The sequence below is a fragment of the Eupeodes corollae genome, chromosome 2 (assembly GCF_945859685.1).
Source record: "Eupeodes corollae chromosome 2, idEupCoro1.1, whole genome shotgun sequence".
NCBI lineage: Eukaryota > Metazoa > Arthropoda > Insecta > Diptera > Syrphidae > Eupeodes > Eupeodes corollae.
Genome location: NC_079148.1, coordinates 83,785,718 through 83,808,927, shown reverse-complemented (window position 1 = coordinate 83,808,927; position 23,210 = coordinate 83,785,718). Strand labels below are relative to the sequence as shown.

Here is a 23,210-nt window from a genome sequence, read left to right as displayed (position 1 = left end):
TTTATGTCTCTTCACTACCGCTAGAGTTATTTTATAAATTATAAGAGATAGGAAAAAATTCATGAAATCTTTTTTTATAAAATTGAGCTTTAGTTTTGTGAAACAAAATGTTTTGATACGACAAATAGTTTTCGAGATAAACGTACAAAAACTGAAACAAACTCCGTGTTTTTCTTAACTGCCGCTAGAGCTCATGTCGGATTATTAGAAACTTTTTGTTTTGGTAATCACCAGACATCCCTTAATAAGTGTGCTATGTTTCAAAACTGTTCGATTTTTTTGAGGTAAAGGCAATTTTGTTCGTTCATTGACTGAACTATATCCGATTCCACCCCAGGAAGAAGTCAAAGGTCCTTCTTTTAAGAACAAAAAAAGGATTTATAACGTGAGCAGAAAAGTAAAAGTATGGTAAAAACTTGACTCTTCAATACATCGACGCCTTGGGAAAGCCATTAAATCGAAAGGATACGGAACTGCATACTACAAATTCAGTTTCTGATTGTGTGTGTTGTATAAAATAAGAGAGTTGTTTTTTCAATATTAATTTCGTGTTTAATGGCTTTAATTCTAATTTTGGGCTATTTAATATAAAAACGTAATTATGTGTCATATAAATCTTACACCCTTCATAGATTTTCTTGGAGAAAATGCATTACGAAAATGTATATTTTTTGCGTCCCATTACTCGTGGGAAACTTAGAAACTAACAAGCACTTATGTATATTTGGCGAGTATTGAAGGAAATGCACTCCCGTAATGTATATTAAATAATTAAATACACTCACCTATGTAATATTTGTTTTCTGCATCGGCTCGATTCATCATTTCAAGCAATTTAACTTCTATTTGTGCCTGATTTAGGAACGGTTTTTTATTCTTTATAATCTTTATCGCTACATGACACTGCTCTTCGTGGTCATAAGCCTTAACAACTTGTCCAAAACTGCCTTTGCCTAAAAAAAGAAAAAAATACTTTATTAGGTATTTACAAAATCAACGTAATCTGTTTATATAATTTCAAAAATCCAGTAACTTTATACAATATTGCGTTTTCAAATCAAAACAAGTGCTTCCTTGAAGCGAGTGTTTGTCAGGCGCTTCCTGTTTAGCTATTGTTATCCTAAATACTCAATATCGTAATCGTTATTAAAATCAAAGACTTTGATGGTACGAACGCACATCAATGGCATATTGCAAATTGATGTGGGCAATTATCTGCAAATATTCATGACCATAAACAAAAGTGAAGAAAATGGCACGTACCAGGATCTTCATTTTTAATGCAGTCAGCAGAGTTCTACACTTTACGACAGATGAAGATTTTTTACTCCTAGACATTTTTACAAAGTAGGAGGAGATTACACTTTAGATCAATGTTCTTGAAGAAAAGACGACAGTAGGCTGTCACAGAGGACATTGCCCACACAAACTGTTACGATCTCATTACGAGAAAATTATTTTTGGAAATTTTTTAGAGGCACTGAAATCCTTCTAGGGAAATTTGGTTGTTTATTATTTATAATAAATTAAGGATATAATACATTCATTTTTTATTTTAAAAATTATTTAGGAAAGACAAATAACGTTACTTTTTTATGAATATACAAAACATTCAATGGTTTTATGGCCCTGTTCAGAATATAGTTACATTTTTTTTAAGTGAATTGCCTTGCTACTTTTTGAATGTCGTACATTTTTTGATATTTATAGCTACTTCATCTTTATATGCCTTGATGTCGATATTTAATCAATATGTTTTTTCTCCGCGAATAGATTTTTGGTAGCCCATCTATAAGTTCTTATTGCAAGAGTAAGGAAATTTTTGATTTTGTGTTTGAACACTGTTGTATGAGACAAAGCGTTTTAAAGAAAGTTATAACAAAAGAAATGCAATATAAATTGTAAATGAATTTATAACTTTTACGAAAAATTGAATGAGAAAATATTAATACAAATTAAAACAGCATTTCAATCGAATTCAAAACATTTAAAACAAGTATTGCATAAATTGCATCCGTTTTAATTATCATAGAAGCCCAAAAATATGAACGCATTATAAAAGAACCTTACCGATTAACGAATCAATTTCATATCGATCTAAGAACTTTTCTCCGTTTTTTATTATGTAATCATGATTATCATCGTCATAGCCGTCATTGTAGAGTTTACGTTCTTTCTTATTAGATGAATCATCCTCGCCTTGGGTTTGCTGGGCTCGTCTTTTCTTTTTCGCATAATACACCTTAAATAAAAATAAAATTATAAATTTATATACAAATTACAACGTTCTTGAATAAATTCCAAATAATAATTTTCAAATTAAGAAGATGGCCAACACTAAGTTCTAATTTACTTCAATTACTTTTAACAATCTCACTTACAGTAAAAGTTTTATAAGTATTTGGTTCCTTTTTCGATAGATAACATACAATTAAAAAATTAGTTAACTATTGTTTAAATTCCAAATAAGTAATTCATGAAATTGTATTCAAAATCCGGCTAATCGTTTTACAGATGAGGTGCATGTTGATAAGATTAATTTTGGTACAATAAAAGTATATTAGATATGTCACACTCACCCCAAAAAATATTTGCATTATTTTAACTTTAAAAATAATTAAAATTCAAAACCTATATTAATTCAGCGAATATTTTATTTTACTTTGGTTTTAAGTGTCATACAACAACATAACAAAACTAAGAAAAACAACGTAATTAACAAAAAATATATCTGTATGATATGGTAATACAGATTGTTGATGTTACAATGTTCTTTTTTGGTTAACTGCATGTGTGTAATAATATGGTTTTCTAACAAGAATTTTTTCAAAATATTCCTATTTTATTCAGTTCGATTTTTGTTTTACAAAACAAACTAAAATATTTTTTGTTCGTTTCTTTAACCACTAGTAAGGAAAACAAATATCAATCGAAAATGAATGTTCATAAAGGGCATTCAATATATTCTCGCTATCGATATGAAGGAAAACGCGAATTAAATTTAAATTGTTTTTATTTTTCAATATAATCTCAACAAACATCATGAGTTAAGCTTTTCTAAACCCTCAAAAAATAAATTTCCCTTTCTTTGCAAAGTACCTACTTATTGCCGACTTGAGATCTTTATCATCCGAAAATCTTTTTCCACTAAGATATTTTTTTACATCCGGAAACAGGAAATAGTAACTAGGGGCAAGGTCTGGACTATAGGCTGGGTGTTGGATTTTTTCGAAACCATAATCTCACGCAGCGGCCTTGGAAACTTCCGCCGTGTGATCAGAAGCGTTGTCATGAAGAAGCAAAGCACCCGCTGCCAGTTTGCCCCGCCTTTTCTTTTTAATTTCCTCCCGCAAATTATGCAAAGTGGAAGTACTCAATGAGCAAGATTTCCTTTGAGTCTCAAAAAACTGCGACCATGAGCTTCCCGGCAGACAGAGTGACTTTGAACTTCTTCGTGGGCCCTGTTCTTTTTTTATGCTACTGCATTAAACCCTGTTTGCTTTCAGGGTCGTGGTTTAGAACCCATGATTTGTCTTCAGTAACAATTCGATCCATAAATCCGTCCGCATTCTCACTACACATCTCTAAAAGCTCTCTACAGCATACGATTATCACTTTTTTCTGAGGCGCTGTCAGCATTCGTGGCATCCACCTTGCACTGACCTTAGAAAGGTTAAGATGGTCATGAAGAATGGTGTGAATGGTACCAGTTGAAAGCTTGGTGATATCTGCCATCGTTTTCACCTTTATTCGGGCTTCTTCAAGAACAATCACGTTTATATGCAATTTTATATGAATGCACTAAAATAATAGTATTACTTGTTAAATAAGTCAATTTATATAATATATAATCAGAGATTCGCGATAATATATTGAACGCCCCTCGTATGTTATCAAATTACTTGTAGTCATTTGTCATACGGCCATAATGCAAATGGAAAAATAATAAAGCCATATAAGTGATTTCAGCTTATTTAATTAATTTTTTCACCGTTTTTAATTGGAATGCGTTCAAATTATCTATTTGGTTTTATTCCACGATACGATTTATTTTAACAAACTAATTTTACTTTTTCGACTTTCGCCTTGAACTTAGGACCGACTAACTCGTTATCAACCACTGTTCTCACGAAACCCTTCTCCACTTTAGTCCTCCAAGGTCTCATTCGATTATTTGCTACTACCACCAAAATCTGTACCAATAGCGGCTCCATGCAGGCTTACGCCAAACACTTCTAAGCACACCATTGTACCCTCCTACTCACTAAAGTTTCAAAATTTATTTCCAACCGAAGTCGCATATAAATCATTTACTTTAGCGGTAATGTATAGGTATACAACTTAAGCGCCATCCATTTTAAGAGGTAGTTGCTTCTGCAGGTGAGTTGTTACACACTCCTTAGCGGATTCCGACTTCCATGGCCACCGTCCTGCTGTTTTAAGTAATCAACGCCTTTCATAGTATCTGTATGAGTTGTTAATTTGGGCACCTTAACATTACGTTTGGTTCATCCCACAGCGCCAGTTCTGCTTACCAAAAGTGGGCCACTGGGCACAATATATCACAACCTAAACCTTCATATCAAGAAAGGTTAGGTTCTTACCCATTTTGAGAATAGGTTAAAATCGTTTCTACCCTAAGGCCTCTAATCATTCGCTTTACCAGATAAGATTATTTTACATAATTTTTAATTGCACCAGCTATTCTGAGGGAAACTTCGGAGGGAATCAGCTTCTAGATGGTTTGATTAGTCTTTCGTCCCTGTACTCAATTCTGACAATCGATTTGCACGTCAGAACTGTTTCGGTCTTCCATCAGGGTTTCCCCTGACTTCAACCTGATCAAGTATAGTTCACCATCTTTCGGGTCACAGCATATATGCTCAAGGTACGCTCGAGTTAGAGGCATAAATAATATAAATACTATTATACATAACTATATAGAACGCCCTGGGATTGAATTAATATTTCATAACAAAATATAAACTAATCCCATTATATAACAGTTAAGTTAATTACGCCATTGGGTTTTATTAAAAATACCCAATTACTTGCACATATGTTTTTTGTAGTACCCGTAGCATGATGGTTAGTGCGTTGGACTGTCATGCAAGGGGTCTTGGGTACAATCCCTGCTTGTGCAACCTTAAATTAAAAAAATAATTTTCGCGGGTACTGCCTCTTGCGAGGAATTGACAAATCCTTCAAGAGTAATTCTTGTCATGAAAAAGTGCTTTCTTGAACTAGCCATTCGGATTCGGCCCAAAATTGTAGGTCCCTTCCATTCCTGACAACAGTACTCGCACACAGGAATGGTTAAGAGTTGTAAGACACTAGGCCCTGGTTCACAACGGACTGTTGCGCCACCCCATTTGATTTGATTTGAATTTTACTTTTAGTATCTTAACAACTAAACTTATAAGGAAAAACAAAAAATGAAGATTAGAATTTACTTAATAATTTTAATATGGGTTCAATTTACCCCATGGCATGATGGTTAGTGCGTTGGACTGGCCTGCGCCATTTAAATCTACTTATTTTTTATTACCATTTCTTCAACAAGTGAAAGGGAAGAATTTTTCTATTATCTGAATTCTATAATTTGTTTGAAAAATAAAAATGTTAAAGTTATGTATAGCCTTGCAGACTTTCTTGACATTGTTGCAATTAGCTGCTAATACAAAAACAGCGGTTCATGTACATGACCCTTAAGATAAAAGTGGCATGATGGTTAGTACGTTGGATTTACTATTCCAACGAGGTCCTCTACACCGGCGCTCGAATAAACAGAATTGGTAATTTCGTGATAAAACTCGTTCGAGGTCACATTGCAAGAGCTATGTCTCCGACCAACAATTTAATTTTCGGGGCATACTATCCGAACGACGCGACGAGCATTTCGAGAGTGCACGCTTAAGCGGCTTCATTCCACCGAAGCATTCCTCTTCTTAGACAGATGTGGCCTGATACAGGATAAATTGACAGTTCCTCCAATCTATTACGTCAAACGAAGAAACGTGGATAGGCGACTCCTGTACAATCAGGACGTCATGGCAAAAGGCGGAGCAGAGCTCCTTCGGTTCAGTATTGCTGTGTCCGAACAGGACCGAACTGATAGAGTGAAGCAGGTGAACCAGTTTTGGTGGCTTCAATCGGCACTTGATAGTGGATAGTCGGGATAGGGTTTTAAGCCTTGGCCGGGCTTACATACTTGTTTTATAGTTATGTTTAGTTTTAAGTAGAATAGGCATGGTGGCATACAAAAAATTTGTAAGGAAAAACAAGTAAAACAAAACGGTTAGATAGTTAGATTTGTTGCTGTGGTTGTTCTAGTTTTAAGTAGTTTATAGGTAGAATAGAAAGTTTAAAATAATTTTAAGTTTTATATTAAGGACCTTAGTTTAAGTAGTTTTTAAGTAAAAATAAAAAAAGATATTGAAATATGTTTTTTTTTTAATTTTCTAATAAATACAAACATAAATAAAATTGAAGTATAGTAAAATAGATCTTAGGGCCGAAAGGCATTACAATTAAGTATTATTGTGTAACTTAGATTGCCCGTATGGGACCAGCAAGATAGTTGTAAGTTATGGTTAATTATGCTAGTTTTATGAATTTTGTCTAGCTTTAAGATAGTTTTAGATTGAATTAATAAAAATTAATTAAAAAAAAGTACATCGGATTGTCATGCTATGGGTCTTGGGTTCAATCCCTGCCTGTGCCATCTAAAGTACTGCCTCTTACGACGAATTGACAAATTCTCCAAGAGTAATTCTTGTCACGAAAAGTGCCTTTTCAAATAAGCCCTTCGGATTCGGATTAAAAGTGAAGGTCCCCTCCATCCCTGACAACAGTACTCGCACAAAAGTTAAGAGTTGTAAGAGTCACTAGGCCCTGATTCTCCACGGACTGTTGCACCACCCAATTTATTTTTTATTTATATAAACGGTTTCATCAATTTTTGGATGTGCTAATATTTTTAAAGACAAAATTTCTCGTTTAAGTTAAGATACAAATTAGAAATTGTTTGAGTCACAAGGAAGAAAAGTAAGATAATTAAAATTATTTGAAAGTACGTTAACTATACTGGAATTATGAAGATACTACTAATACAGCTTGAGAGAGAGAATAAGTCTATTAAACAAAAAAAAAATCTGCAAATACTCCACCAGACAAAAAAGTGGTACCTTGTCATATCAATCTTTCAACTTTCTTCTTCGAGTTTTACTTAGACAGGTATTTCGGCTATAATTCTTTTATCGATTGACTAGACACTGTTTTCCATTATAGTAGACCTTTACTTTCATGTCCATTGTTTTATAAACGAAATCCTCTTCAATAAAGCTTTTAATAGTTTTTACATTTAATTCATTGATAAAAACTAACAACATAAGTAAAAAAAAAGCAATAGAAACCGTAAGGATATTAAAATACGTATATGACAACCAACTACCAACATAATGCATTATAATGATTGTACGTATAAGTGTTGTTTTGGGTATATATAAAAAAAGATCGCACACACTAGCACTGGGGCAACGTTCTGACTCTGAACTGACTCTAATAAGATATTACAGCGGAGTGCTGGGGAATGGGAAAATCGATAAATATCTACAAACACATACGAATGAAATTGTTGGTTGGGTAAAATATAAAATATTTGCAATGATGGTAGTATGATGGCGCTTTGTATTTATGTGAGTCTACAGAGTCTGTTTGGTAAGAGTAGTTCTTTCGCCGTGTACCGACGAAAGAACCAACACAAAAAAGGACGACAAAATACACCATCTTCGCGACTTTATAAGCATCCAGCAACTGAAAGCAACCGTTACCGTACCTAAACAAAGGTTTTAGTGGGACTCGAAAGGTTCTGGTTCTGGTGCTGGTTTCTGGACGTAGATTTCAGGAAGGAAACAAAACAACTTTTCAGGGAGTAAGACATAAATTTGCTAAGAAATTATGAAAATGAGGAAAAAGCGAAAGTACAGGGATGTTCAAGATAGATTTATGAATGAAAAGCAGCAGAACTCCAAATGGGTGTGTGCTGTGGGTATAAATAGGCTGAAAGCTAAGAATAAAACGCGAATACGAGAGTAAAATTTACATCACAGCTGAACAAATTTTGACTACATGGTTATGGTTAAAGGCTCTCGGGTTTGTATTGGTGGAATATAAAAAATTAATTAAGCCCGACAAGTGTCCCTTCCCCTATTGAAAAATAATCTTGAAACTTAGTTCTTAAAAATTGAAGTTCTCAAAAATTAATTTAATTAATTAAATTTAAAAGATTATTATGCATTTGATAAATGGAATTTGGTACATTATTCGAAAATACTTAGAACAATTATTAAGAAACTCTTAAAAAAACATTATTAGTTACGACCACTATACAAAATTATTAATCGCAATGGAAACACAACTATTAATAAATTAGTTATGTTTATTTCTAAATAAATATAACTAATTTATTTCAGTTTATTATACTTAATTTTTGTGTATTTAAGAAAAGAAAATAAGAATGTTCTCTTACGAAATAGTAGGATACAATGAGATTTGTCACACTGCTGTACTATTTGTTTTTTTTTTCTCATCGATTTTATATACGATAACATATAATATCAAATGCTAAATGTTTATATATCATTTTAGAAAGTTTAAACACTATTTTCTTAAATTAAACTGGGCTAGTTGGACAATGCAAATTAATAAGAAACAAAAATGTTGTTGAAGGTGTTCTCTCATTTTGGATTAGAATTAGAAACTTTATTTAATTTTTCTATTGAATAAATCAAAATATGTAGGACAAAAGTAAATATATTGCATTTTTTCTACTCAAAAATTAAAGCTATCCAAAATCATATGCATTCTTTAAAAGTGTAAAAATCTAGTTATTTTAAGAATTGAATATTTTTTTTCTAATAGTAAACAAATACGAAAGTAAAATGTAATTAGAAGGTATACATACAATGAACATTGGGTTTGATGATAATGGTCAACATGTGCATCGTAATAAATGACAAATATTGAGCCGGGTAAAGCCGGTCATATTCGTGTAATTTTGCGTTTAGATTAAACTATTGTCTTATTAAAATGTAGAATTCGCATGAACAAATTATTATTCTTAACCACTAGTTAAAAACTTTTTTGAATATACATAAGTACAAAACTTTATTGAAGATTTGGACAACCGACACTGGTAAAGGACAAACAAAAATACAGATTACTTATTATTAATTATGTGCTTATAAGATTGTATTAGTCTATGAAATAGGCATGGATATTCTTGCTTCATAACTGACTCTTTATAATTTCATCTATGTGCCACCAAGAACCATATCTATTTTAAGATTGCTTTGAAGAGAACCAATAACGTTTTGCTTAGTTAGAATTCCATTATTTTTTGTCATAAACATTTTGGTTATCAATTTTAGATTCAAATAGAAGCTTAATTGGACCTGATTTTAAATTTTAGTCTACGAAAAGAAGAGTAGCGTTTTAATACAAAATGGTTCAGTAAACCACAATATAACAAAGGATCTGAAAACTAGACTCTTTCATTTACTATATTTTCCAAAAACATTATTTAAACTTTGGCCCAAACCAAGGTGTTATTAAATAAAAAAAGTTGTGACTGCTGATTCACCACAGATGAATGATTTCTGTTAATTTTATTTTATAAGATATTAATAATCATAAAAAGTCAAAATACAAACAAAAATTCTACATCATCCTTGTCTAATAAAGAATTCATAGCACGTCTTTTCCCGACATTTATTACATTCCAAACACTTTCGTCCTCACATCAATATAACAAGTGTCCTCGTATTCACATCATTATTTTATTTGTAAAAAACAAAAAATTAAGTTAAACGGATGGAAATAGAAGCAAGCACGAAGCTAACGACGTTCTTTGTCCTTTGGGATAGCGAAAGGTAAAAAGAACAAAAAAAAACGTCCCAAAAAATTCGCACTTACAATAATATTTGTTGCATAAGAATTAAATTAATAAAAAAATAAAGGGATTATAAAGTAAAAACATACGTTAGCCAAGGCCAACCGTCGACGATGTTATTTTAGTTTTAAGAGTGAAGGATAAAATAATTTTCATTAAAGTTTTATCATTGTCATTGAACATAAGGAAACACACATAAAGGCAGGTATGCTGTTGTTCTCCAGACATTGGTTTGGCCCAAAGTTTGTTGGGTTGTTCTCTCTTTCCCAATTTACTTATTTTTGTTTTGCCTTGTGCCATTTCATAAACACGAGAAAGGGCAGACTTTTTTATAATCTATATTTTATAATTTGTTTCAAAAATGTTAAGGTTACAGCCTTGGAGAATTTCTTGAAATGTTTGCAATTAGCTGCAAATAAAAAAATAGCGGTTAATGTACATGACCCTAAAAATAAAAGTGTAGGACTCGTGGCGTGATGGTTAGTACGTTGGACTGTCATGCTGAGGTGTTGGGTTCAATATCTGCCTGTGCCATCTAAAGTTATTTTCACGGGTATTGCCTCTTGCGAGGAATTGACAAAACCTCCAAGAGTAATTCTTGTCATGAAAATTGTTTTCTCAAATTAGCCCTTTGGATTCTCGGATGGTTGAACGTTGTAAGTCACTAGGCCCTAGTCACGCCACCTAATTTATTTATTTTATTTTTAAATATAAAATTATATATAACCTTAGGATCACATGTTTTTAGACCATTCGAAATAAATATTCAACTCAATTTAATCAATCAAAATAAAAACAACGTCTCAACTAATTGAGAACCACATTATTGGATTAACACACCGACTCAGTGAGGAAATAAATTACCGTGGTGCTTGAGATCGGAACAATTTATTGATTGAGTGCTTATTTAGGAAACTTTAAAGTTATACAACAAAGGCAAATATATGAAGTGGGTGTTTATAATTTTTAAAGAAAACAACTTTCTTAATAAATACAGTAATTTTTGAGAAAAAAGTTTGTCCATACCATACCATATTATGGTTATTTTATTAAAACAAATTATAATTCATACTTGTTGCAAGAAAGCCAACTGAGTCGGTCTCAACGACTTAATGTTTTGATTGGAAAGAAAGAAAACTCATAGTTTGATTGGTTTGATTCGAGCTATGAAGACGTAAGTTTCCGGATATACAAAGCCAACTCCACTGAGGCAAACAGAAATAAGTTTAAACAAGTTAGAAACATTAAATGTTAAAAATGTTTTTAATGACACTCTTTTTTAAGCTCGATTGATAAAGCCAAATTGCTTGCAGCATAGTTTGCTGTTAATTCGATGCTGCCAATGAGAGACATGACTCCTCCTATACTTAAAAGCGTAAACGATTATAGGAAGAATCTTCTTTCACTATCGCTAAAGAACTTAACGTCTTGACATTTAAAAATCCGCTGGCCCGGATAGTAAGCCCTTTTGTTCCATCTGTCCTATTTAACAGTTCTCTTTGTAGTGGATGGAAGCTTGTTCCTAAAAAAGGCGAATACTCCTCACACTCTTACTATCGTCCAATTGCACTTACACCCTACATCCATGGTCATAGAAATGCTGATCAATTTTCAGCTTAAGAAAACTTCTTAATGACCGGCAGTATGGCTTTGGTAGCAATAGGTCCACTGGCGATCTCACGGTTTTTCTCATAAAGCAGTGGAACAAATCTTTACAAGCTCTCTTATAAAAAATACGTACATTTGATATTGATGAATCTCTTCTTTGTTGGGTTAGAAATTACTTTTCGGACTGCTGGTGTTCCCCAGGCTTTCGCTTTTGTCTAAGAATCTAATCCTTATATTCATAAGCGATCTCTCGTCTACCACTTTTAATCCATTAAACTGTTTAGCTGACGACAGTACCCTCAGATATTTGAAAATGATATGAGTTTCAGATTTGAAACCATTTAATACAACTTGTATTAAACTTTCAGAGAGGTAGTTACTGAAAGAAAAAGAGATTCATCAATACCAAAAGCCTGCATTTTCGATAAGATAGTTTGGTGTCAAACTCTATCAAATGCTTTTAAAATATCAAGTGCAATAATCTTACCTTCTCTGAAACGATGTAAAGATTTTTTCCTTTCTAGGTTGTTTAAACTTATTTCGGTTTTCCTCAGTGGGGTTGGCTTTAAAACAACGGAAACTCACAAACTCTGATCTTAATAATCTCCACAGCTACAATCAAACCATAAGTTCTCTTTGGTTTTGATAGATGTGATGTGCCTAGAGGCGGTGATACACTGATTGTGTATGTATTAGTGTTAGAGTTAAGAAACAATTCTAGGGTGTTGGCGGATTGACCTGCAACGTCAGGTTGGCTAGTTAACAAGCTAAGTTAATTGCTTGTTAATTCTTCGGGTGTTGTATGGCTAGAAAAGCGAAGCCAAAAAGAATTCTGTACATCGAATTCATGACAATTTTAGAGTAAGGATAATGGGCAAAAATTCTTTTGATGGAGTCGAACAGAGCATTAAATTCGTTAAGAGTTGAATTTTTGTCCAGTTTTGGACTTCGATAAAGAAAACATTCGTGGATAATGTGTTTACTTACCGTTAATTTTAACCTCATGAAGATAAAGCTTGTGTTAGAGCAGAAACCATATTGTAGATGAAGTTGTTATGTAACATAATTTTATAAACGGCTAATCAATGATGGGAGAAGAATAATGGCAAATTTGTTCGTATTGGGCACATTGGAGACATTTTGAGTTTTTAATGTCGTCGGCCTTATTTCATTTTCAGAAAGCCCATTTTTTAAACTGAAATGGTTTACTTGGCCTCACTATAGGATTTTACTATAGCTAAAATGCGAATAAATTTGTGATAAAAAATTGTATACATTCAATGTCTCTAACAGATTAACACTACATATTTTTTTGATAAACTAACAGGCTATAATCTTTGAATAGATATGTATGTTGTTTTTTTTTCACAACCAAGATATTAATTCCTGAGGATACATCCAACTAACATAACCACAAATAATATGTACACAATATATAACACACGATTGGAGCAACACAGCAAAATGACATCAACGGCAGCAGCAGAGAAATCACATAAGTAGATCATATTGAAGATGAAGTAGCAAAAGTGTAAGAATAGAAATTTACAGGAAACCAGAATGTCGGGATAAAAAGACCGACTCGACGACGAAAATGCTAGATTTTTTTTCTTTGATTTTGTTTTTCTGTTTCTCCTATAACATACGAGTATGTATCTTTTAATGGAGAATAATTGCAATATTGTTGCCGCCAGACAGGCAGATATGCAAGCACCAGCAATGTGGGTGAAAAAGGCGAAATAGTAGAGCTGGAGCTGGCAGACACTAGTGTGCACTCACTATCCATGAAAACAAAAAATGGGAACATATTTCGGTGTCGACTAAACTGTTGTCTGCTTATATGCATTTCATAGCATCGCCGCCGTCACCGTCGTCGCCATCACCACTACCGTCTTCGTCATCTCTTCCTCCTCAATTACCGAGAGTTTAGGGGAGGTCGACCAAATACAATCGAGGACAAAATAATAAGATTTTTGTACAAAAAAGCATGTCATCTACAGAGTCAGAAACTTAGATATAAAGAATGTTTATCGGGAAAGAAAAAATTTGATGGTAAGTTAATTTTTTTCGAACATGGATAAGGTGAGTGACATGTAATTGGGTTTCTGAATTTACTGTTATTTCCTAACCGAGGTGGGTTTCGTTCTTTTGTTTAAATCTTCCGAAAACAATAAGTAATACGAATATATGTTATTAATGTCGTTTCTAATATGAAAGTAGATAAACATTAAAAAAACTAATAATTTGAAATTAGTTTATTTATAATAATATAAATTTAGATATTATGATATGAGAATAATTTTAGGCTTAAAATTAGAAAGGTTGGCAATTCGAAGAATCCATATAAGTACATATGTATATACATATAAAGATACAAAATAAATTGGGTGGCGCAACAGTCCATGAAGAACCAGGGCCTAGTGACTTACAACTCTCAACCATTCCTGTGTGCGAGTAATGTTGTCAGGAATGGAGCTGACCTATAGTTTATATGTCGATTCCCAACGGCTAATTTGAGAAAGCACTTTTTTATGACAAGAGTTACTCTTGGAGAATCTGTCAATTCCTCGCAAGAGGTAGTACCCGTGAAAAGACTTTAGATGGCATAGGCAGGGATCGAACCCAAGACCTCTGGCATGACAGTCCACTAACGCACTAACCATCATGCCACGGGTACTACATACATATGAAGATACGATTGATTAAAATAAACTAAAATGCTTTAAATGCGTCAACACTAGAGGCACAATCTTCCAAAGGTCCATCCAATTACTCGGATACGCAGATGATATTGACATAATTGGAAGATCAAACCGTGATGTGGAGCGTTTTTGAGCATTGCGACGGAAGCGAAGAAGATGGGTTTAGTGGTAAATGAGAGCAAGACCAAGTATATGCTGTCATCAAAAAAGGACTTTGAACAACGACGTCTTGGACAAAACGTCACCATGGACAGCTATAACTTTGAGGTAGTTAAGGACTTTGTCTACCTAGGCACCGCTATTAACACAAACAACGACACCAGCGCTGAAATCAAACGAAGAACAACTATTGCAAATCGCTGCTTTATTGGACTTAGAAGGAAATTGAGAAGTAAAGTCCCTCTCGAGCATCTAAAATCACCATCTATAAGGCACTCATCATCCCGGTTCTCAATCATGGAGAAGATATAACGACGAACTGTACGGGCTGCATACAGTGACACTGACCTAGTTAGCAGAATTAAATCCAACGGCTTAGATGGCATGTATAGCGAATGGACATCAACACTCCAGTCCGGATGGTCTTCGAATCCAATCCCGGGGGACGGCACAGTAGAGGAAGACCGCGACTCAGGTGGTGCACTCAGGTGGGTGAAGACCTCAACCAACCTTGGCGTGCGAAACTGGAGACAGCTAGCTAGGGACCGAGCTGGGTCTCCAGGCCTGTTGGTTGATGCCCAGGTCCGCCCCAGACTGTAGCGCCACCTTAAGTAAGTAAGCTTTCAATTTTCAGTGCAATTAATTTTTTGCATAGAGCTTGCTGATTTTTGACTGTTTGGGTTCTTCGTGTTGTAAATTTAAGAACCTCATATCTGCATTTAATCCTAAGAATAACTTTTTGCTGGTTGAATTTTAATGACATTTAAAGAAATTTCCTTCTAATAAGTGCATTACTTTAATTTTTTTTTGAGGTTTACTTGTTAAAATAACAGCTATGACACAAAACTAAATAATTTAAAAATGTATCCAAAGATAAAACTTACTTGTCGAACCAATTTTTATCAAAACAGCAGTTGGTTTCATCAAAATGATTGACAGATGAACTAAAAATAATAAAACGATTTTGCTATCCTTAATTGTACCTTTTTTGGTTTTTTGTCAGTTTGGCGAACAAAATTAAAAATCTTATTTCAATTAAACCTCTGAAAACATTTGAAGGAAAGCACTTATTAGAAAATATTTCGAGACATTTTTTAAAGGTAATTTAAAGTCCTTTAACACACTCATGATGAAAAAGTCTAACCTTTATGCCTCTTACATAAAAATAACACATGCTATATATTTAGTCAAAACTGGGAACATATATCGTGATATGTGTGCCATCACAAGAAAAAACATTCATGTAAAGAGCGCGCGAAATTGAAAAATTCCACTTCCGTTTTGATCACACCTCTTACCGAGGCGGAGCTTATCACTTGCGTGCATTTGAATTTGTACATGCTAAATTAAATACATAACTAACAATAACAAGAATGAAGTTGGTTCTGAAAATATTTGCTTTTAATAATTTTTAATAAACGAATCGGTTTTCAAAAAACAAATGTAACGAATATCTTGTACATCAAATAAATTCAAGTCAATTTTTTTTATTTCTAAGCAGCCTACTCGTAAATTAACCAGAAACTGAAGACCGCTTTATTTTTTATTATTGTCCTACTATAAATTATATTGAAAAATTAATTTAAAAAAAAATCACTGAAAAACTTGCAAAAACGACTTACGAGGTTATGAAGTTTAACCGTCGATATGTTTGATCTACGTTAACAATAATACTGAGTTTGTTTATAATAAACAAATATGACCTAATTGAAAACACATATTTTTTAGAACTGAGTAACAATATATCCTTAAATTTGTCATTTAAAGTTAATATTCTTTTCTTTAAACAAACATCCTGGCGACTGAGAACGAACGTAGGCATATAAACAAAATAATTGAACAAAGAAGAATAAACTTCGAGAAAGGTACATACATATCTACTGCACAAGACTCCCAACTTTAAGATGTTTCTTTGAAAAAAATTCTGGGTGTGTGCTCGTTTTTGTTGAAGAATTTTTCTGAAAAAATGGTACTGCTCAGGCTGTATATGTAATGAAACTTTGTATTTGTAAAAAGTCTCCTAGCCTTGTTAGTAATATTCCACGGATTTGGAATCGCAAAGTTTATTTTTTTATTTTTTTTTTTTCACATAAAAAAAGTTACAGGTTGTTGTAGTATTTTTCTTCAAGTCGTTCTACTGATTTAACTTTGATTTAAAAAGATTCATCTTTTTCCCAACTCAAACTACCCTTTAAGTGTGAGGAAAAATATATTACAAGAGGAAAAGAGAATTTAACAACGTATAATGAATGTTCAACCCTTCAATGCCGACCGACGACGTGACAACTGCGGCGACAACTTTACTGGCTTGTCACATGTTTCATGTCCATAGCCGTATTGATTTAAAGAGAAAGCAGAGCAACAATTTATGGCCCATACATTAATAAGAAAATTTGATAAAAAAGTTTAATAAAAATATAATATATCAATAACAAAAAAATGGTTCCGCTTGCTCACTGTTTGATGGTAGTAAACATTTTTTTTTAGTTTAAAATTTACAAACACATATATTATATAAAAGTTAGTATCTTGGAATATTTAAAGAGTTATAAAAAGAATAAATTGGGATATGAAAACGAACCAGTCGTTACATGTTTCTTTTTTATGTTATTAATCAATGGCATTTTTAATATAATACGAAATAATTAGAAGGTTTTGTTAATTACTCAATCATATTATTACAAACAACAAATTGGAATCTTAACCTAGCAATATTAATGGAATATTGTTTTAAATCTTGCAAAAATAAAAAAGTTATTAGGTTTCAGTTTCAAGTAAAGGGGTTTTCAATAGGCACGGGTAGATTTTGGCACCCCGTGGCGTCCATTTTGTTTTGGTGACTTCTGTCAAATCTTTTGTTTATTATTCAGTTGATTATGCCAAATCATCATGGCAAGTAACACTATTGAACAGCACGTTCAAATTATGAAACTTTATTAACAAAATGAGTGTTCGTTAACGCAATCGTTGCGGGCATTGCGCCCATTTTACGGTAGACGTGGTATCATTTCACAGTCGACTTTTCAACGTTTGGTGGCCAAATTTAAGACAACCGGTTCAGTAAACAATCAGCCAACACCCGTATCCGTTCAAGGATTGCAAAATGGACGAGAACATCGGCGCGTTCCGTGAAAGTGTACAGCAGAACCCGTGGCAATCTATTCCTCACCATGCACAATGATAACGCCGTTTGGAAGAGGACCACCATTTTGGATGAAAAATTATCTTTAATGACGAGGCGCATTTCTGGACGAATGGTTGTGTTAACAAGCGAAATTGCCGTATGTGGGACGACACTAACCCATCCGAGGTCCAATAGGTGATAATGCATCCTCAAGAAGTTACCGTTTGGTGTGGATTTTGGGCCGGCCGCTGTGGCGCAATTGGTCCGTAATTTTTTGAAAACCATGTTAGTGAGGCAGTTACCGTTAAAAGCGAGCGCTACATAACGATAATAACTAATTTCTTATGGCTCAAATTAAACCACATGGACCTTTACAACATGTGGTTCCAGCAGGACGTGGCAAAGGCCACGATGGACAACAACAACATCTAACCCTTTAGTTGAATTTTACAATTGGAAGATAATTTCCAGGAAATACTTAAGGCTAAAATTTAGAAAACTGCAAGATAATTACATTCCTTACCAAACGACTTTATATGAGGAATTCAGCTCTGTGGAAAGAATACCTCTCTGAAAACATAATTGAGATATACTCACGAATGAAAGCTAGTTGAGCTTAACTTTTATTGATACTGCACACAGATGTAATCCGCCACTGTTTATACATTTACCTTTTGTATAAAGAATAACTTTATATAATAACAAAAAAAAAAACAAGATTCTCAATATATTGCAGAAATATTATGGAGCTCTAGTAGTTATATAGGTGTTGAAGAGATAAGTCTAAATACAATTTCGTATAAGAGGTGCATCAGCATTAACCAATTCCTTTTTCTCGGTATACCAAAAACATTTAAAAGTTGGTGCTATGAAGCATTCCAATTGATTTGCATTGTCCAGCGCGGGTAACGTCCAGGCCAGCAACCGAAATTATAACGGATGTTCCCATAAATATAATTCCCATTCAGTATCTACAAAAATTACGGAACAAGAAACTCATGTGATGTTGCCAATTGATTGGACTCGTTAGAGTTCCAAGAAACTGTGAATTGTCAAATCAGCAACAACATGATATGAGAATAAAGAATTTATTAAAATAAATTGTCAGTCTGAATTCACGAGCTAAAGTAAGAACACATACAATTTTGTCGCCGGAACCAAATCGTGGAATCCGTTTTTTTACTTAATTATAATAGTATACAGCGAAAGGACAAAATAAAAAGTCTAAAGACTAACAAATAGCAAAAAGTGATAAGAAAAAAAATCGGAATCAAACTATAATAGTTATCTGTTTCAAATCAATAAAATTAGCAAAAATAAACTTTCAACAAAAAAATAACGCAGAAAATTAAGGCTAAGCTCAGGATCCAGCTAAACAAGCTGCTCCCCTGGCTCCAACTCCTGTTACAATGACCCTGTCGGAATTGATGAAGGGGTCGTCCAAAATAAGAGAATATTAGGGAACATCTGAATATGCGCTGACTTCTTTTATAAGGGATGTAGGCATTTTCCTACCCTTTTTCTCTCGGAACAACACTGGAACAATACATTATACAACGAAACATCATTAATAAGATAAAAGCACCAGCTTTGCAGGCAGTTAGAACGTAACGGACAAACGCAACGTGGGGCACAATAATATCAGAGCTCATCAGGAACTTTGGAGTTCGAGAAACCTATTATAACTTGCACAAACAAGCCATCACTACCAGAAATAATAACAATGTTAGTGAGTATTTCCAAAAACTGAAAGAAATATTAGATAAACTAAACACGAAATATTAGTTCGATGTTGAAAAGCTCTTTAAGTTTTCGCCTTCAGCGAACGAAACGATGATTTTAAAAGCTTTTATTAATGGTCTAGAAGAAAACCTTGCTAGTGTAGTGATAAGTAGGTAAATAATTTAAGAGATTCCTACTACACCCTTGAAGAAACAGGGATGATCCAAATTAATAGGCAGTAACCTAGTAAACCGATCCCAAATTCCCAACCCACAAAAATATTACCACAAATAATAATTTGAATCAAAATAGAAACAATTATTCAGGTCAGTACAGAAATAATTTAATCACAATAAGAACAATTATTCAGGACAGTACAGAAACAAATTTAATCTAAGGACATTATAGAAATAATTTTAATCAAGCTAGGAACAATAATTCAGGTCAGTATAGAAATAATTTAAATAAGAATAATAATTTAAATGAAAGGTCTACAGGGCATTATAATCATACGCCGATGGAATCTAATCATTTGCAACAAAAAGTAAAGGAAGTAAATTTGCAATCACAGCCTCCATTTATCGATAATAGAGTTGACCATAGGAAATTCAAAAAAAATGCTTGATAGATACAGGTTCTACGTTCAATACATTTACTAAAACCGTTTCAAGCAAAAATTAATTTAGAAAAAGATTACATTAAAATACATACAAAGAAATAAAATCAAATTTATAAATGCATGTTACATGTTACACAGTTATGATTAGATATATATATTAGAAGGAAATAAAGAAGAACAAGATGTACTAAGTTGTCTCCTTGGTAAACATCTAAATAAAGAGGAAATCGAGATTTTAAAGAATCTTCTAAAAAATAATACAAGAGAGCAATTCTCCTTACAATAGCCCTCTATGAGTTGTGCCAAAGAAATTAGGTAACTCTGGCGAAAAGAAATGGAGAATAGTGGTCGATTACAGGAGATTTATTGACGACAAAATTCCTATTCCTAAAATATACGCTATATGAGATACATTAGGAAATCCCCAGTACTTCACAATTTTAGACTTAGCTAAAGGCTTACACCAGATACTAGTTAGGGAAAAGGATAGAAAAAAACAGCCTTTTTGACTCTTCTTGGGCACTATGAATTCACAAGAATGCCTCTGCGACTTTTCAGAGATAACTCAGTTCTAGGAGAGTGCATATATCAAATATGCGTCGTCTACCTTGACGATATTCTCATATTCAGTTTATCTCTGGAAGAACACATTATAATCGTTCAAAAAGTTCGAGAGAAATTAATACAGCACAACCTTAAATCCAAATTCTTTGCAAAAGAAACAGAGTATTTAGGACACGTCTTAACGACGAAGGGAGTAAAACCGAATAAAAATAAAATAGAAAGCATACAAAAACTTCTGTTACTAGAAAGTACGAAACAAATAAAATTATTTTTAGGCATATGTAGTTACTTAAGAAAGTTTATTAAAGACTAAGTAAAAATTGCGCAGCCAATTACTTGAAGAAAAATTCAAAGATCAACTTAAAGGATCCAAACTATATAAGTGCTTTTAAAAAACTCAAAATTATCCTCACAGATTCACCGGTTTTGAAGTATCCAGACTTCAACAAAAATTCCAACTTAACACCGATGCGAGTGATATCGCTATTGGATCCGTACTTACACAAAACGTTCATCCAGTATGTTATGCAAGCCGCACCTTAAACGATCATGAACGGAATTATTCCGTCACTGAAAAAGAACTGCTTGCAATTGTCTGGTCTGTTAACTATTTAAGGTCATACATTTATGGTAGACCTTTTGATTTGCTAAGGTCTACCATAAATGTAAATGGTTACAAACAAAACATAAGGGTTAAGATATAAAACAACGACTTCAGAGATGGTTATTAAAGGAGGAGAATAAAACTTATATGGTATTGCATTTCTTTATAATTACAATAATTGTTTTTTTTTTTATTTGTTTCTAAAAAAAAATATAAAGTGAAGCCAAGAAAACGTTTTTCTCTCCCTTTGATCTGGCTTCTATACGTCCAAAGGTTGTGTAGTATTAAACTTATGTTGGATAGTAGTATTGAACTTAGAGCTTAATTCTTTTATTTACGCCAATTGAAAATTTAAAAACTCATCTATTCAAATAAAGAATGTCGAGTTGTTTTGGATCAGATATTCTTATAAGTTGACAACAGAATTGACATCTATAAAAATAGGTATATGTGTCCCGGTCTATGAAAAGGTGGCTTATGACTCAAACAAAAAATTTCTAAAAAATCAGCTGTTAAGAATAAACAATGCATTTTGCCAGTTTCTGGATAGTTCTTCCTTTTCATTGTCTCTCGTTGTTGAAGGTCATCAAATGTTTGTAGATTTTCAATAAAATTCTGTTTTTTTTTCATTAATTCTGTCGTTTTTCTACATTTTTAGTACATTTCTTAGCAAGTTAGGACTTTCTGGTTTTCATCATGTGAAAGAGCGTCTCACAAACTTATTCTTAACAAAACAAAGTAAAAAATAATTGTTTGATTCCTAAGCCAACTTTGAACATGACATGACTTAGTCTTACAATAGTTTTAAATTGCCTGAAATCTTTTTTGCTAAGGTCCAAAATATAATTGTATTTAACTGCAAACTTACCTCATTGATGTGTTTATATGTTTTTATCAGATCCACACTAAGCTTTCGTAAAGGCGCCGTAGCTGGATCTCGAAAATGTGTTGGTATTCGAGCTTGCATCGCTCGAACTTCCGACGATGAAGTCGGACTCGATCGCTTTAAATACAAACATTTGTTAGCATTACAAACAAAATTATGAATATTTCTTACGTGATGCATGACATCTCGATGTGTGGCGGGTAAGTCTTCCTCAACAACAAATCGTCCATAAAGAGGTGCGTGTCGCTGGCGGCCTGATTCAGCACCAGCTGCACCCGACACATATGCCGCCGACACTAAAAATAAACAAGATCATGAATTGGGTAGCTAAAAATATAATATAATATTTGAAATAAAATAAAATTAAATTTATTAAAAAATGGAAGCGTAAAAGGCTAAATTGGGTTATAATTGAAAAATATTTGTTCTTTCTTCTTAAATGTTTCAGTATGAAAGACTTCCTGATTTTGGTTCTGTTTTTAATCAAATATATTTTGTTTTTTCCTATTGTTGAAAACTAACATTCTACAAGATTATTATTCCCCACAAATGGCACTACAACGCACTCAAAAAGTGTTAACCTATCTTAGTTAAAACTTTGGTTTATATTTTTAATAAATACATTTGTGTGCACTCTCATTTCAATTTTTTACAGTTAAGATGCCAATAAAAGTAATGAAAACTGGAACTAAAATTTTTGAAATTTTGGAAATGAAAATAAACTGTTTTTCTCTTTTTTTTTTTGTAAAACAAAAAATTGAATATTTGTTATCAGCAAAATACAAACCATTAACTTTATTATTATTATTGAAAGCGATCGAGCTGATTGTCCTTGTAGTAAATACTCTTAAAGAATCTTGGCGTTCAAATTGGTTTCTACCAAAAAAACATGCGTATTTAAAAAGACGGACCGTTTTATATTTCAATATAAGGGTTGTAAACATAGTAGGTACATTTACCTGGGACTAAACAAATTGATTTACATGAGGATGAAAAAGCCGCTTAAGAAAACAATTTCAAGGTTTAAGACAGTCTTATATACAAATTATTGGATCTGGCTCTACTGCCCGTATCTCAGAACACACCTGAGAGAGTGTTTTATTTTTGTATTAAAGCAGTTTTATTACATGCAATAGAAAATAGAAAAGAAGAATATACTTTCTGGCTTTTATTTCGGTTTGTTTGTTAAGGATTTTTTGTATATAGCTGGAAAATTTTAAGTGACGTGTCGTGATAAAACCCAGACCTCTGAAATGACATTTCTATCCAC

The 23,210-nt window shown here is 33.0% G+C and overlaps 1 protein-coding gene across 5 annotated transcripts in view; it reads right to left on the bottom strand.

Moving 5' to 3' along the window:
• Positions 1 to 23,210, bottom strand: part of LOC129945884 (serine/threonine-protein kinase minibrain) — an 86,622-nt gene that overhangs the window by 22,306 nt on the left and 41,106 nt on the right. For all 5 annotated transcript variants that reach the window (XM_056055841.1, XM_056055842.1, XM_056055840.1 and 2 more), the window contains 4 exons: positions 22,112 to 22,236; positions 21,923 to 22,057; positions 2,071 to 2,242; positions 786 to 953 (listed from right to left, as the gene is read on the bottom strand). In XM_056055841.1, the coding sequence (XP_055911816.1) occupies positions 786 to 953; positions 2,071 to 2,242; positions 21,923 to 22,057; positions 22,112 to 22,236 (600 nt within the window). The remainder of the gene's footprint in view (positions 1 to 785; positions 954 to 2,070; positions 2,243 to 21,922; positions 22,058 to 22,111; positions 22,237 to 23,210) is intronic.